Genomic DNA, 14436 nt, shown 5'->3' with positions numbered 1-14436 from the left:
CCGGCACGGCGCCGCGCGGCCGAGTCTCGCGAGACCCACCCCTATTTAAAGAGCGCGGGGCGAGGCTCCGCCCTCTCGGCCCCGACCCGGCGCCGCCGCCATGAGGTTGGTGCTGGCGCGCCGGGCGATCGGCCGGGCGATCGGCCGGGCCATCGGCCGCCATCGCCGCCATCCGCGGGGCCATCGGCCGCCACCGCCGCCATCCGTGCCCGGCGGGCGGCCGCGGGGCTGTCGGGGCGGGCGGCGGCGTCCGATCGCGGGGACGGCTGGCGGGGAGCGCGGCTGGGCCGGGGCGGGCGCAGGGGCCCGCGGGAGCCCCGGCAGCGCCCGCCCTGAGCCCTCCCCGTCTCCCCCCGCAGCAGCAAGGTGTCCCGCGACACGCTGTACGAGGCGGTGAAGGAGGTGCTGCAGGGCAGCCGCACCAAGAAGCGCAAGTAAGAGCCCCCGCCGTGGCTGCCGGGCCGGCGCGGCCCTTGCCGCTCCTGCTGTGCCCCGGCCCGGCCGGGCCCTCACCGCGCCGCGCCCCCTTCCGCCCCGCAGGTTCGTGGAGACGGTGGAGCTGCAGATCAGCCTGAAGAACTACGACCCGCAGAAGGACAAGCGGTTCTCCGGCACCGTCAGGTTCGGCATCCTCTCGCTCCCACCCGGCCTTGGGCCCGTGCCCCCGGCTGCACTGCAGGGGCCGCGGCCCGAACCGCCCGGGGAGTCCCGGCTGGCCCCGCTCAGCGGGTGCGGCTGGACGGACCCCAACCCTGGGTCTTAAAACATGAGGGGAGGTGCGGGAGGCCCCGGTGCCGTCCCCACCGGCCTGCCCGGGAAGGCAGGTTGGAGGCTGCGGAGGAGGAGCCCCGGCGCTGCGGTAAGGTCACTCCGCGACGGCTCGTGGGCACGCGCGGGGCTGGCGATTCGTAGTGACTCGGTCCTTCTGTCCCCAGGCTGAAATCCACTCCACGCCCCAAGTTCTCGGTCTGTCTGCTGGGGGACCAGCAGCACTGCGATGAGGCCAAGGCGGTTGATATCCCTCACATGGACATAGAGGCTCTGAAGAAACTCAACAAGAACAAGAAGCTGGTGAAGAAGCTGGGTGAGTGGCGGTCTGGGCAGGCCCTGCGTGAGCAGGAAGGTTTTTCCTTGGGCTTGGATTTCCATGCCGTGGTTACCTGCAGACCAGAGTCAGCCTGAAGCACAGAAATCTGTCTAGAAACCCCCCAGAAGGGCCAACAACCTGTGAGGGGTGTGGCAGGTCTGACAGGGCAGCCCCTGGGGGGGTGGTCGCCCTCCCGAGGAGCGGATGCAGGAAGATGTTCTGTCTCAGAGTCCCACCCCCGCTGGTGTTCCTCGCTTTACCAGTCAAGCAGCTGGAGCGCCGCAAAAGCAGAGGAGAGGCAAAAACTTGCTTCAGTGGTACTGGCATGAACAGAATGAAATTTGACTGGTGTGACAGGAGTAACTTCTAATATAATATGAGTAAAACCAGCTCAAGTTTAGCCATGTAGGACTGTGAGAACCCTGAGATGTGTGTGTTGAGGTCAGCGCGGTCTCAGCGGAGCCGTTTCAGGCTGGTGCAGGAGCCCAGCGTCCATCCTGACCGGAATCCTCTCCTCACAGCCAAGAAGTACGACGCCTTCCTGGCTTCTGAGTCCTTGATCAAGCAGATTCCTCGAATCCTGGGGCCGGGCCTGAACAAAGCTGGCAAGTTCCCATCCCTCCTCACGCACAATGAGAACCTGGTGGCCAAGGTGGACGAGGTCAAATCTACCATCAAATTTCAGATGAAGAAGGTAAAACGGGGCTTTTCCTCTGCGAGGCAGCTCCGGAGCTGCGGGTGGTTTGTGACAGGCGGTGACGCTGGTGGCTGCCATCTCCCATCCGGGCAGCAGGCGTCCCTCGAGCCTCTGCAGAAGAGAGCAGCGGGTGACGCATCCAGCGTTCTGGAGCATCCGGCTGCTGGCCGGAAAGGGGGAGTGATTTATCTGTGGTTGAAAGATCGTAGGGCAGATGATGAGGTCTTGTTGGTTCAGTGCTGAGTGCAATCCATCATAATTAATGCTGCTTACAGTGAGCGGGAGACCCTTGCAGGCGCGGCCCGGGCAGGTCCCCATGGGTCTGTGCACGCAGCAGCGCTTTGCCAGAGGCGCGTTTGGGACCTGACTCTGCACGTGAACTTGGGAGCAGCTCGGGATTATCTGCTCTTGCTGACTCCCCAAACCAAAATAACCCTGTTCAGGCATTTTAATCTGGTGTCAGCAGTCTCAGTGTGACTCATGCGTATTATTCAGAATTAACAGCTTTGAGCTGAAGTGCATCCCTGTGCTCCAGCTGATCTGGGCCTGGGGGCACAGCAACTGGGAGGACACAGCAAATGGGATTGTTTGCAAATGCTGCAGCATTACAAGTAACTGAGCTAACGATGTCCCAACACTTGGCCTGTCAGCTCACTTGTAAATCCTTTGTCTGCAGCCTGCGGGAGCGCTGGCTTACAGCTCCGCAGCAAGGCCGGCAGGCACAGGCTTGGCCTCGCCGGCTTCCGCGTGGAAAGAAAGAGCTGGTGGCTGGTGCCCAAAGCAAAATGCGAAGCTGGTGCCCTGCTCAGCAGGGGAGGTTGGGGCTGATGGACCCGCAGTGGTTGGCAGGTCACATCCCAGCACTGGCTCACGAGCAGAGTTACCCCAGCTCTGCCTCAGCTCGCTCCGCTGCGTGTCCTCCCCTGTGTCCCCGGCTCTGTCACCTCTGTGCTCTAAGCCAGACCTACCTGAGCTGTGGCTCAGAGGTGACATTCAGGTGCTGCCGGAGGTTCATGGGCCCCACGTCCCAAACAGAATGAGCCCTGTGGAAACACCCGTGGGTGAGCTGAGGGGTCGTGTCCAGCTGACAGAAATGAGATAATCTGATACTCTGATGGGTTCGGATCAGCCCTGGGGTGTTTGGTTTCCTCTGCCCGTGCGAGTGACCCCGCTGTCCCTGTCCCAGGTGCTCTGTCTGGCTGTGGCCGTTGGCCACGTGAAGATGACAGAGGACGAGCTCGTGTACAACATCCACCTGGCCATCAACTTCCTGGTGTCCTTGCTGAAGAAGAACTGGCAGAACGTGCGTGCTTTGTACATCAAGAGCACCATGGGGAAGCCCCAGCGCCTCTACTAACGGGGCAGCAATAAATTTTTAGGACACCTCCAGCTGTGTTGGGTTGTGCTGTTGGGGAGGGTTTGCTAAGGAGCCACTCACTTCCTTGTGGCTCCAAAGGTCTGAAAAGCTCGAGGCACAGAGGTACTGAGCCGATAGGGACGTGAGTTCAGGCGCAACATCAGGCTGCTGGCGTGTTTGAGTGTCTTTTCCTCTGGTTTTCCGTAGCAGAGACTCAGGCGTGGATTCCAGAAATTATTCTAAAATAAATAATGTTTGCAAGGTGCAGCATAGAGCAGCTCAGGCTGAACAGGGACCCTCGGCAGAAAAAACTCTGGCAATTCTGTCCCCCAGTGCAGCCCCCACCCCGGGTGTCACTTGCGGTGTTTGCAAGATCGTGCATTTCTGTGGGGTGGGTGTGGGCGTCCTGCCCCTCGGCTGCTGTGCCGTAAGCGACGCAGCCTGTGCTCCAGCCCAGAGCTGAGGACGGGTCCTGGTTTCCCGCATCTGGAGCGGGGTGGGGAACGTCTCCACGCCGCGCACCAGCCAGACCGCGGTGGAGCCGCTCCACGGTCCTGCTGCAGCCCCGAGACGCCCCAGCACCCTCCCCGTTCACCCCGTACCTGGTGCTGGTCCCCAGAGCCGTCCTGCAGCCCCCGGGGGCCCCGGGCACTGGGCTCTTACAGCCCTCGGCTGCCCGGGGGCTGCTGGGCGTCCCAGCTGGTCCCCGTTACCACTGCAGCCCGAGGAGGGGCGGCCGGGGGTGAGGTAGAAGTGTCTCCCAGCCCCTCTGGGCCAGTCCCCATCCAACTCCCTGTTCTGGGCTACAAATGAGATCTGTTGCATCTAATTATCATATATAAATAAATACATTGTATAGTGACTGGTGAGCTTATGGAGCATGTAGGATTTAGGCTGGGGGGGAAGCCACTACACCCTTGAAAAGAGCTTGTCTTAGCATCCAAGGGAACAAAACAATTAAAATAGGTTTGGATCCTGCTGTTAGAAACCTTTAAAATAAGCACCAGAGCCAGTTTTTGAAAGATCAACACAACACCAAGAAATTCCATTTAATAATTAAAAAAAGACAATACAAAATGCAAACATTTCTTTTTACAAAGTTCAGATACATTTTTTCTTTTAATCAAGTGCAAATAACTCCATGAACTACGTCTTATTAATCAGTTTTTCTGGAGATGCTAAGTTGTGGCCCATTGCAAAAGGCAGATATAAATATTCCAACATAAACCAAACCCAACAACCTTTACTTGTGCTCACTGCGTCAGAACATCCAGCACACCCGAGGGGGCTGCGCTGCCCTTCGCAGCCGTTCAAACGGCTTCTGAGCTGCGGGTGCTGGGGGGCTGAGCTGCTGCAGGGGCTGGGGGCTGAGCTGCTGCAGGGGCTGGGGGCTGAGCTGCTGCAGGGGCTGGGGGCTGAGCTGCTGCAGGGGCTGGGGGCTGAGCTGCTGCAGGGGCTGGGGGGCTGAGCTGCTGCAGGGGCTGGGGGCTGAGCTGCAACAGGGGCTGGGGGCTGAGCTGCGGGTGCTGGGGGGCTGAGCTGCTGCAGGGGCTGGGGGCTGAGCTGCAGCAGGGGCTGGGGGCTGAGCTGCAGCAGGGGCTGGGGGCTGAGCTGCTGCAGGGGCTGGGGGCTGAGCTGCTGCAGGGGCTGGGGGCTGAGCTGCTGCAGGGGCTGGGGGCTGAGCTGCTGCAGGGGCTGGGGGCTGAGCTGCTGCAGGGGCTGGGGGCTGAGCTGCTGCAGGGGCTGGGGGCTGAGCTGCAACAGGGGCTGGGGGGCTGAGCTGCTGCAGGGGCTGGGGGCTGAGCTGCAACAGGGGCTGGGGGCTGAGCTGCTGCAGGGGCTGGGGGCTGAGCTGCTGCAGGGGCTGGGGGCTGAGCTGCTGCAGGGGCTGGGGGCTGAGCTGCAACAGGGGCTGGGGGGCTGAGCTGCTGCAGGGGCTGGGGGCTGAGCTGCTGCAGGGGCTGGGGGCTGAGCTGCTGCAGGGGCTGGGGGCTGAGCTGCTGCAGGGGCTGGGGGGCTGAGCTGCAACAGGGGCTGGGGGGCTGAGCTGCAGCAGGGGCTGGGGGCTGAGCTGCAGCAGGGGCTGGGGGGCTGAGCTGCAACAGGGGCTGGGGGGCTGAGCTGCAGCAGGGGCTGGGGGGCTGAGCTGCAGCAGGGGCTGGGGGCTGAGCTGCAGCAGGGGCTGGGGGGCTGAGCTGCAACAGGGGCTGGGGGGCTGAGCTGCAGCAGGGGCTGGGGGGCTGAGCTGCAGCAGGGGCTGGGGGGCTGAGCTGCAACAGGGGCTGGGGGGCTGAGCTGCAGCAGGGGCTGGGGGGCTGAGCTGCAGCAGGGGCTGGGGGCTGAGCTGCAGCAGGGGCTGGGGGCTGAGCTGCGGGTGCTGGGGGGCTGAGCTGCGGGTGCTGGGGGGCTGAGCTGCAGCAGGGGCTGGGGGCTGAGCTGCAACAGGGGCTGGGGGCTGAGCTGCAGCAGGGGCTGGGGGCTGAGCTGCGGGTGCTGGGGGCTGAGCTGCAACAGGGGCTGGGGGGCTGAGCTGCGGGCGCTGGGGGCTGAGCTGCTGCGGGTGCTGCTGCTGCCCAGGGACTTGGGGGGTTTATTGGAGAGATGTGGTGAAAGGAGACGTGACCGGGAGGACGTGCTGCCTAGCCCTGCCTGGGGAGCGGGGGTGGCCGGTGTGGTGACAACGGGGACACCAGGACCCCCGAGTGTCCCAACCCGGCAGGGCCAGAGCGGCAGTAACCACGCCATGAAATCCCAGAGTCGAGACACGGACGAGTGTCTGCGCAGGCCGGGCGGCGGCTCAGTCGGGCCAGCTTGGGTTTAGTTTTGCCTTTTTTCCTTCTAAATACGAAAGATCCTTTCCTGGGTCATCGCTCCACCGTGACCGCCCAGAGCAATAAAACACCAAAACCCCTCCAGATCCCCACGGCAGCTGCTTTAGACACCAGCCCAGTGACAAACAGCTCAGCCTGCAGATGCTGCGCTGCCACCAGCCCGGGAGCCGGGCGGCAGGAGGGAAACGCAGCTGGGACGGATCAGGACAGGCTTTTCCAACTGACGCATTTGGGGAGAAACCGCAGCCCCTCGGCCGGCGCTGCCGGCCCCGCAGAGCCCAAGCAGCGCGGTGCAGAGCCCGAGCAGCGCGGTGCAGAGCCCGAGGAGCGCGGTGCAGAGCCCGAGCAGCGCGGTGCAGAGCCTGAGGAGCAGCGCGGTGCAGAGCCCGAGGAGCGCGGTGCAGAGCCCGAGCAGCGCGGCGCAGAGCCCGAGGAGCGCGGTGCAGAGCCCGAGCAGCGCGGTGCAGAGCCCGAGGAGCAGCGCGGTGCAGAGCCCGAGCAGCGCGGTGCAGAGCCCGAGGAGCGCAGTGCAGAGCCCGAGCAGCACGGTGCAGAGCCCGAGCAGCGCGGTGCAGAGCCCGAGGAGCAGCGCGGCACAGAGCCCGAGGAGCAGCGCGGCGCAGAGCCCGAGGAGCAGCGCGGTGCAGAGCCCGAGGAGCAGCGCGGCGCAGAGCCCGAGGAGCGCGGCGCAGAGCCCGAGCAGCGCGGTGCAGAGCCCGGGGAGCGCGGTGCAGAGCCCGAGGAGCGCGGCGCAGAGCCCGAGCAGCGCGGCGCAGAGCCCGAGGAGCAGCGCGGCACAGAGCCCGAGCAGCGCGGCGCAGAGCCCGAGGAGCAGCGCGGCACAGAGCCCGAGGAGCAGCGCGGCGCAGAGCCCGAGGAGCAGCGCGGCGCAGAGCCCGAGGAGCAGCGCGGTGCAGAGCCCGAGGAGCGCGGCGCAGAGCCCGAGCAGCGCGGCGCAGAGCCCGAGGAGCAGCGCGGCGCAGAGCCCGAGGAGCAGCGCGGCGCAGAGCCCGAGGAGCAGCGCGGTGCAGAGTCCGAGGAGCGCGGTGCAGAGCCCACGGGGACCGCCCGGCGACAGCTGCACCGGCCTCAGTGGGGACAGACTGGGGCGGGCAGAGCAATAAATAACGGGTTCAGTGAGAGCAGGGCTCGCCCCAGGTGTGGTCGACAGGACAGCGGGAGACAAGCAGGGACAGGAGGGGACCTGCCAATGAGGTGTAGGCAGGTCGAGCACATTTAGTCCTGGCAGCTGCAGGTCTCTGAGAGGATGATGATGGGGATGAAGGTGCAGGAGGTGACACCTGGGAGCGCTGCAGGGCTGGACGGGCTGAGGCCCCCACACTGTGCCCCCAGACCCTCCCCAGGACTCGGCTCGTCCCCCCGCAGGGTCACACCAGGTGACGGGGCCGGGTGTCACATCCTCCTCACAGCCGGGCTGGAGCCACCTCAGACTGCAGCGCCAGCTCCTCCGCGGACACCCCGAGATGCTCGAACCCCGCAAAAACTCACCCGTCACACGCCGAGCAGCAGCAGCACCATCTCCCCCAGGCGCATTTTATCGAGGACGAACACAGCAGGAAAGGTTAAAGGCATGAAAACGCCACCGCCGGTCAGCGGCAGCCCAGCGCCAGGTTCGGTTTGGGTGGGTTTTTCTGTTACAAACGCACATTCTCATTTCTCAGGCAGGTATAAATATTGTCGTTTCTAGTAGAAAAAAACTTCCCTCTAAATAATATAAAGAAGACTCAAATGATTGCACTTAATACATACGAAGAAGGTAGAAAGGAGGATACCCTAGTGCACAAACATCGACTCCTGCTCTTCACAAAGCTTGCTTTTCCGAGTTCCTCTTTGGCAGAGCTTGTAACAAAGTCTGGTTTCTTGGCATAAGTGTCTGGGACGGGGGAAAAAAGCCCAGAACCCGGTTAAAGTCCCTCTCCTTCGCTCCCTGTTTTCTCCGGTGCAGCCAGGCATTGTTCTCCGGGGCCGTGGCTTGGCCGCGCTCCGCTCGCAGCGCTGGCGCGGCTCTGCGGCAGGACGGCCGCCACAGCCGCCGCGGTGCCGCTCGCTGCCGCGCTTTGCCAGCCTCTCCTTTGAATTTTGCCTTTTCATCAAGCGTGCTTTTAAAAATGTTTTTCCCCCGCTGTCTGCACAGCGGTGCGGATGATACCCACGACCCGGGCACTGCAGTAGATACGGCGTTACCTTCTGGTGCTCCCCTGCGAAAGGCTCCGTGTGGCTGCAGCCAGTGCCAGCTCTGTGGGCTGGAAGGATAATGACCCCCCGATGTCCTGGTGGCACCGGGGGACGGGGACAGATGTGGCATGAAGGAAACCACATGGAGGACGCAGGCTGGTGAAAGGAGCAACACTTTGGCTTCTTAAAATGAAGAAGCTGCTTCAGAAGAGAGGAGCCACTTCCCCGGTGCTGGATGGGACCGGAGCGTCCCCGGCTGGGGACGCGGCTCCGCGGGGGGCAGCGCAGGAGCCGCGGGGGGACGTCTGCGGGGCAGGAGGTGACGGTCCTGCCGGAGCCGAGTGGAGGAAGGAGAAAATCGGACAGGAGAAGGAAGGGAGCAGAGGGTTTCCTCGGCAGGGCGCTCTGGGGGTGGCGGCACGGGGGGCTATTTGTAGGGCCGGAGGAAGCTGGAGACTTTGGAGCGGAGGAGTTTGATGAAGGAGCGGGGCAGCATCTCCTTGTGTTTCTCCGTGTACTTGAAGTAGTTCTGGGGGTGCGCCAGCACGTCAAAGAAAGCTTTGATCAGCTTCTTGTCCTGTGGGGAAGCCAAGCGGGAGCTGGGGTCACCATCCTGCCCTGTGCTCCCCTGTGATGGTTCTGAACCGAGGCCACAGGTGCAGGGGCCCCTGGAGACACATCCCAAGGGAAGACGCTCCCATGTCACCCCGCACCGAGGGCCCGGGAGGACGTGCTCACCTTGAGGATCTCCTGGTGGTTCTCAGAGGCGTAGAGCCTGCCGTCCCGCACAATGTCCTCCACCAGCTGCTCGTAGTCCTCTGCAACACGCAGCCCGCAGACACGCTTAGGGCACGAGCTGCCACGTGTCCCCAAACCGCCAGTCCCCACCCTGCGTCCACCCCGCCCAAATGCACAGGAGATGTGGGTTGGGGGTGACCCCGTACCCACCAGGCCGGGGGACACCAGTGCACTGGGATGTCCCCGTGCCCTGTGCTCACCGTCGTAGGTGACATAGGGGATCTGGAAGCCCCGGGCGCTGTTGGCTTCGCTGGTTTTGAAGTTGATCCAGAGCTTGCGGGAGCGGGCGGTGAAGGCGATGGGCCTCTCGTAGGTCTGGCATGTCTCGTAGGTGGTGATGGAGGACGGGGAGGCTGCAGGGAGCGGCAAGGGGCTGCGTGACTCTGGGTACCCCCAGCTGTACCGCGCCTCACTGCTCAGGGCAAGGGGGCACAGGGAGGGGGCTTGTCTATGTTCAACAAGGCTGAGCCCCCACAAGCCTCACATTAAACACCGGGGATGTTGTTGTTCCTGCCTTGCTCTGGAAAGCTCTCAGTGGGGCTTTTATCCCCCAAAAGAAGTGCTGAGACCCAGACGTGCAGCCCAGCCCACGCTCAGACCGTGCACATCCCTGGATCCAGCGAGACCCCGCTGCTGCTGAGCCCTTGCTCACCCAGTCCCCAAACACCCCATCCCTGGGGACACCCCGTTGTCCCTTCGCCCAGGGCAGCTCGGCCAAACCCCAGCCCGTTCCTCCCGCAGCTTCTCCCCGAGCACCGCGGCGCGCTCGGTTACTTACAGTTTTTCCGCATGACCAAGACGTCGCCGCACTCGTCCTCGGAGGGGAGGAAGATCTCCGGCACCACTATGAGGATCTTGCGCTTGGGTGGCGGGTTGATGTTCCAGGTGCACTCGACGTTGGCGGGGTAATTCCCGGGGTAGTTGGGGGACTCGATGTAGCCGGTGTACTCGCCCAGCTCCCCCCCGCACTGCCGGTCTGCAAGGCGTGGAGAGCTGGTTTGACTGAGAACCAGTGGCACAGCCACTGGGACTGGGACGGTTTACTGGGCAAGCTGGGAGTGCTCTATCAGCACCGCTCCAGGCGTCCCCTCGCGCCTGCCTGCATGCATAGAGCACAAAAATGACACACACCTCTGTTTCAAGGGATTTTTGGAATACTTTTGAGGAAGGGCCCCAGTTGACACCATGCCTGTCCCCCCATCACACCCCAGCTCGCCTACTTTTGCACTGGGACACCGAGGTGGAGCCATCGAAGTCGGTGGTGGTGTTGCCGGGACAGGCGATGCAGTAATTCTGCCGAAAATCGGGCTGGTAGGTGCCCACGGTGCAGCGGATGCAGCGATGGACACTGGTGTTGTAGTAATGCCCGGGGGAGCACTGGACTGGGGGCAGAGCAAAGGGGCCGCGTCAGCCGCCGGCACGGCCCCCGGGGGTCCCTCCCTGGGACAGGACGTACCTTTGGTGTCGCAGTCCTGGAAGGACACGGCTCCCTCGAGGCGGGTGCTCAGGCCCCCGCCGCACGGGAAGCAGAGCGCCCGCCCCACCTCGGGCTGGTAGGACCCGCGGGGGCACGGCTGGCACGGCTTGAAGCCATCGGCCGAGTGCTGGCCGGGGGGACACTGACCTGGGGGCACAGACATCGCTCGGTGCCCACACCCGGTGCGCCACAGGCTCTCCTGCGCCCGGCTCCTCTCCCCCTCCCAGCACCGGTAAACCTGGAGCAAGCATTGCCCTTCCCGGGGTCCCCTCCTCGTGATAAATGCCCCAAATACCAACTCCTGTGGCTCCTGGAGACGCTCAGGGCTTCCCCTCCCCCCAATGGGGGTGACGGCTGACGGGTGAGCTCGCAGCCCTGGACATCCCCATGGGTGTCCTCAGCCCACTCTGTGCCCCTCACCTGTGCAGCTGGTGATGTTGGTGGCTCCCACTGGTCCGAAAGCGTCACTGCGGGGACACAGGTCACAGGAGAGCTGTCCCTCCTTCTCCTGGTAGGTGCCGGGTGGGCAGGGGACACACTGTTCCGTCTGACCGTGGTAATACGTGCCCTGCGAGCAGCTGACTGAGAGCCGGGGGGGATGTCAGTGACGTGGCGGGGTGGCTGTCGCTGCCAGGGCCGTGGCCGGTCCCCCGGCACCCCGCAGTGCTCCCTACCACACTTACCACACTTGGCGCCCAGGCGCTGCTGTCCCGGCCCGCAGCTCTCCTGCCGCTCCGGGGCCACGCTCAGCTTCCGCGCCACCTCGTACTCCATCCCCGCGAAGCGCAGCAGGAACCGCTCCTGGTTGATGGATTTCTTCAGGGCTTTGATGGCCGATTTCAGCTTCTTCTCCACTTTCTGCCGCAGGCAGTGCAGGTTGCAGCTGGCTGAGGGTGCAGGGGGAACGAGGGCTCAGGGGGAGCGGGGGGGGATGGAGAGGGAACCCAGCAGGATTAAAACCATCTCCCAAGCTGTGAGTGCTGCCCAGCACATCGCAGCTGGGTGTGGGATGAGAACTGGTTCGACTCTCCTTGCTGCATGGGAATGGCACTGTCCCCTGGTCCCACACCATCCCCTGGTCCCACACCATCCCCTGGTCCCACCACCATCCTCTGGTCCCTCTGCCTGCGCCCAAGACGGGTCAGGCCACCTTCGTGCCCACCTGTGATCTCCTCCGGCTTGATCTCTGCCTCGAACTCCAGCGTGATGCGAGTCACCTCCTTGTTGGAGGAATTGCGAGCCCGGCGGCCCTTCCCCTTCTTGGACGAGTCGCACTTGAGGTTGACAAAGGCCACGTGGCAGTCGGAGCAAGGCGCCGAACCGCCTGAGTGGGGGGACACGTCAGCACCCGTACCTGCCGGAGGGACGGGCGCCCCCCAACCCCGCCGTGCCTCACCTGCCCCCCCGGCCTTCCCGGCCTCCTCCTGCTTGCCCCTGGCCCGCGGGTGCAGGTGGCACTTGGCGTCCTTGATCTTGAAGGAAGCCTTCTGCTTGATGGGTGCAGCCACCGTCTCTGAAGGACAAGGTGGGTGCTCAGCGACCCTGGGGTGGCACGGGCAGTGGTGGCCATGGCCCCGGAGCCCCCTTACCGAGGCACTGCTGGCTGCCGTTGCTGGGTCTCTGCGGGCCACTCTGGCGCAGGACAGGGGTCCCGCAGCTCACTGTGTAGCTGCTGTCAGACTCTGCGGGTGGAGAACAGGAGCTGGGGGACGCTGCAGGGATGCTCTGCCGGGGGATGCAGGGCGCATGGCTGCGCCATGGGGATCATGCGCCTGGACCCATGCCACGACCTGCACCCAGTGACGAGCCCCAGCGCAGCCACGTCCCTCCCTCAGCCTCCCCTGCTCGGCTGCTCTGCTCGCTGGCCGTGCAGCCGCTCCTGTCCCCTCCAGCCTGGGCCGCGCATGGAAAACGGGGACCCGCCCGAGCCAGAGCTGGCGGCGGTACCGGTACCTGGCAGAAAATGGGCCTTGGAGGCGCAGGTGAGGGCACAGCTGTCCTTCTTGCCCGTCTTGTTGCAGGTCAGGGTGGCCCGCGGTGGCACCGAACCTGGCAGGCATTTCAGCAGCTCTGAGGGACACGCGCCAGCTGGTGATGATAAGTGGGGACACCCATGGCCGGCACAGCCTGGGGACCCGTGAGCGACCCCTGCACCCTCCCAGCTCACAGGGGATTCACTGGGGAGCAGAGGGTGCCAGCGTGCAGCAAGGGGACCCCGGCCCAGCATCCCCACCCCCCAGCTCCTCTTCAGAGATGTGGGATGTGACTGCTGGGATTTCAGTTTTTGGGGTGGCAGCCTGCCCAGTGAAGGAGAGGTGCTTCGGTACCAGGGCACGGCCAGGGCCATGAAAACGGCTACTTTAGGGACATTTGCTGGCACAAAAGCTCACAGCCATCCTCAAGCATAGCCAGAAACACAACGAGATGACCAGCCGCTGTATGTTCCCCCACAACGTACCTACACAGTCCTTTTTGTTCCAGTGCAGCTTGCAGCCTGCAGGACAGGTACACTGGTAGCTGCCGGGCGTGTTGATGCAGCCAAATTTGCAGCCACCCCGGTTGATGCTGCATTCGTCGATATCTGCAGAGAAACACGGGGAGATGGTGGGTGAGGGGCAGCGGTGGGGGCCGAGGGGACACCCCGGCTCTGACGCCGAGTCACTGCATTGTCTCAGGGCTGTGACTCTGGACAGATGAATCAGACAGACATGCGGGGCCGGGCGCTCCCAACCGCGTCTCCTCCCGCGGCCGCGCCAGCCCCCGGGGCCGAGGGAAACCCCGCTTGCGGTGTTGCCGGGGCCGCGGTGACGGCTGAAGCCCACCCAGGCTGAGCCGGCCCCGCGGTGGCCGGGAGCTGCGGGGAGCAGCAGCCGGAGCCGACATGGAAGCACTTAGCAGCCCAGTTCAAAGGCAGCTGCTCAGCAGCTCCGGCCCCTCTCCCCGCAGCGGGGACGCTCCACCCTGGCCCAAAATGGGGGTTCAGCCCTCCAGGTCTGGCACGAAGCAAAGGTGGGGAGCAGCCAGGGATGGAGCTGCCCCCAGACACCCCTCCCTGCCCAGCTCCCCCTCGCAGGAGCATCGGTGGGAGCCAGCGATGCCTCCACTGCAGGGTCACACCAAGTGTCCCGGTGGCTGCGTATTTTGGGAACACAGGGAGGGTCACCTGCCCTGGCACCGCAGCACGTGGCCTGTGCCGCTGTGTCCCCAGGCTGATGGCACCACTGCCATGACACGCTCCAGCAACCCCCCCAAAAACGTCTCATCTGCCTCCTTGCTTCCCGGGGCGCTGCACGCCCCTGCCCTTGGGAGCTTTCTGCCTATGAAACTGAAATCAAACCTTTTGATGTTCCCCTTCCCACCCCAGCCCTGCTCCCTGCCAAAAGCGCCGGGGATTTCTCCCTCTCTCCCACTTCAGACAAGTCGCAAACTGTTCCTGTTGCTCTGTTTGAAGTTGCAGATACTGGTGTCTGGCCGTGAGCCCCCTTCCTGCCTGGCCGCACATTGGGGCACGTGGGGAACTGACCCTCCCCACGGGCCTTGGGCTGAGCGGTGTCCCCAGGGTCCCACAGTGACTGCGCCCTGTGGCTGCCCTGTCCCCAGGACCCAAACCCGGTGCAGCGACGGCCCGTGCAGCCCTGCCGGCCTTACCTCCGCAGTGCGTGAGCCCGTACAGCGTGTAGCCCTTGTTGCAGAGGCACTGGAAGCTGCCGGGGGTGTTGATGCAGAGGTGGTCGCAGGTGCGGTCGAAGGAGCACTCATCGATGTCTGGAGGAAAGGCAAGGGGGAGCGGGGGGCTGGCGCGGGGGAGGGACAGCCCTGGGCACAGGGGCTGTGCCCTTCCTGCTCCAGCAATGTGGGGGCCACACTGGGATGCTCCATGGATCCAGCACTGGGATGCTCTGGAGCGCAGTGGGGTTGCAGCACCAGAACGCGCTGGGATGCACTGGGATGCTCTCGGCCTCTCGGGAAGGGAGGAAGCAGCTGGTGCGTCGG

The 14436-nt window shown here is 64.2% G+C and overlaps 3 protein-coding genes across 9 annotated transcripts in view; 2 read left to right on the top strand and 1 right to left on the bottom strand.

The window, feature by feature from the left end:
- The first annotated feature begins 24 nt into the window (after positions 1-24).
- On the top strand, positions 25-3173 carry RPL10A (ribosomal protein L10a). Its single transcript, XM_065038541.1, has 6 exons — positions 25-105; positions 360-434; positions 541-621; positions 936-1084; positions 1609-1781; positions 2971-3173. The coding sequence occupies exons 1-6, from the start codon at positions 101-103 to the stop codon at positions 3139-3141; spliced, it is 654 nt and encodes a 217-aa protein (XP_064894613.1). The 5' UTR covers positions 25-100; the 3' UTR covers positions 3142-3173.
- A 981-nt stretch (positions 3174-4154) lies between these two features.
- The window catches only part of SCUBE3 (signal peptide, CUB domain and EGF like domain containing 3), a 32348-nt gene continuing 22066 nt past the window's right edge, over positions 4155-14436 (bottom strand). For 2 of the 7 annotated variants that reach the window (XM_021281124.2, XM_021281130.2), the window contains 14 exons: positions 14092-14208; positions 12902-13024; positions 12397-12531; positions 12033-12125; positions 11840-11956; positions 11606-11767; positions 11127-11330; positions 10864-11025; positions 10423-10590; positions 10187-10348; positions 9745-9942; positions 9167-9319; positions 8907-8986; positions 4155-8745 (listed from right to left, as the gene is read on the bottom strand). In XM_021281124.2, coding sequence (XP_021136799.2) covers positions 8596-8745; positions 8907-8986; positions 9167-9319; positions 9745-9942; positions 10187-10348; positions 10423-10590; positions 10864-11025; positions 11127-11330; positions 11606-11767; positions 11840-11956; positions 12033-12125; positions 12397-12531; positions 12902-13024; positions 14092-14208 — 2024 coding nt within the window. In that variant the 3' untranslated portion in view covers positions 4155-8595. Of the gene's footprint in view, positions 8746-8906; positions 8987-9166; positions 9320-9744; positions 10066-10186; positions 10349-10422; positions 10591-10863; positions 11026-11126; positions 11331-11605; positions 11768-11839; positions 11957-12032; positions 12126-12396; positions 12532-12901; positions 13025-14091; positions 14209-14436 lie in introns of those variants that run through there. The other 5 variants (XM_021281127.2, XM_005513703.3, XM_021281126.2 and 2 more) reach the window with 4 other exon arrangements.
- On the top strand, positions 6200-7096 carry LOC135576006 (coiled-coil domain-containing protein 8 homolog; the record flags this gene model as incomplete). Its single annotated transcript, XM_065038241.1, has 1 exon — positions 6200-7096. A coding segment is annotated over one exon (897 nt), but the record flags the coding sequence as incomplete, so codon positions are not given.

This window comes from Columba livia, chromosome 22, assembly GCF_036013475.1.
Source record: "Columba livia isolate bColLiv1 breed racing homer chromosome 22, bColLiv1.pat.W.v2, whole genome shotgun sequence".
Taxonomy (NCBI): domain Eukaryota; kingdom Metazoa; phylum Chordata; class Aves; order Columbiformes; family Columbidae; genus Columba; species Columba livia.
Note: the sequence above shows the minus strand (reverse complement) of the source record. Positions and strands in the feature narration are given on the sequence as shown.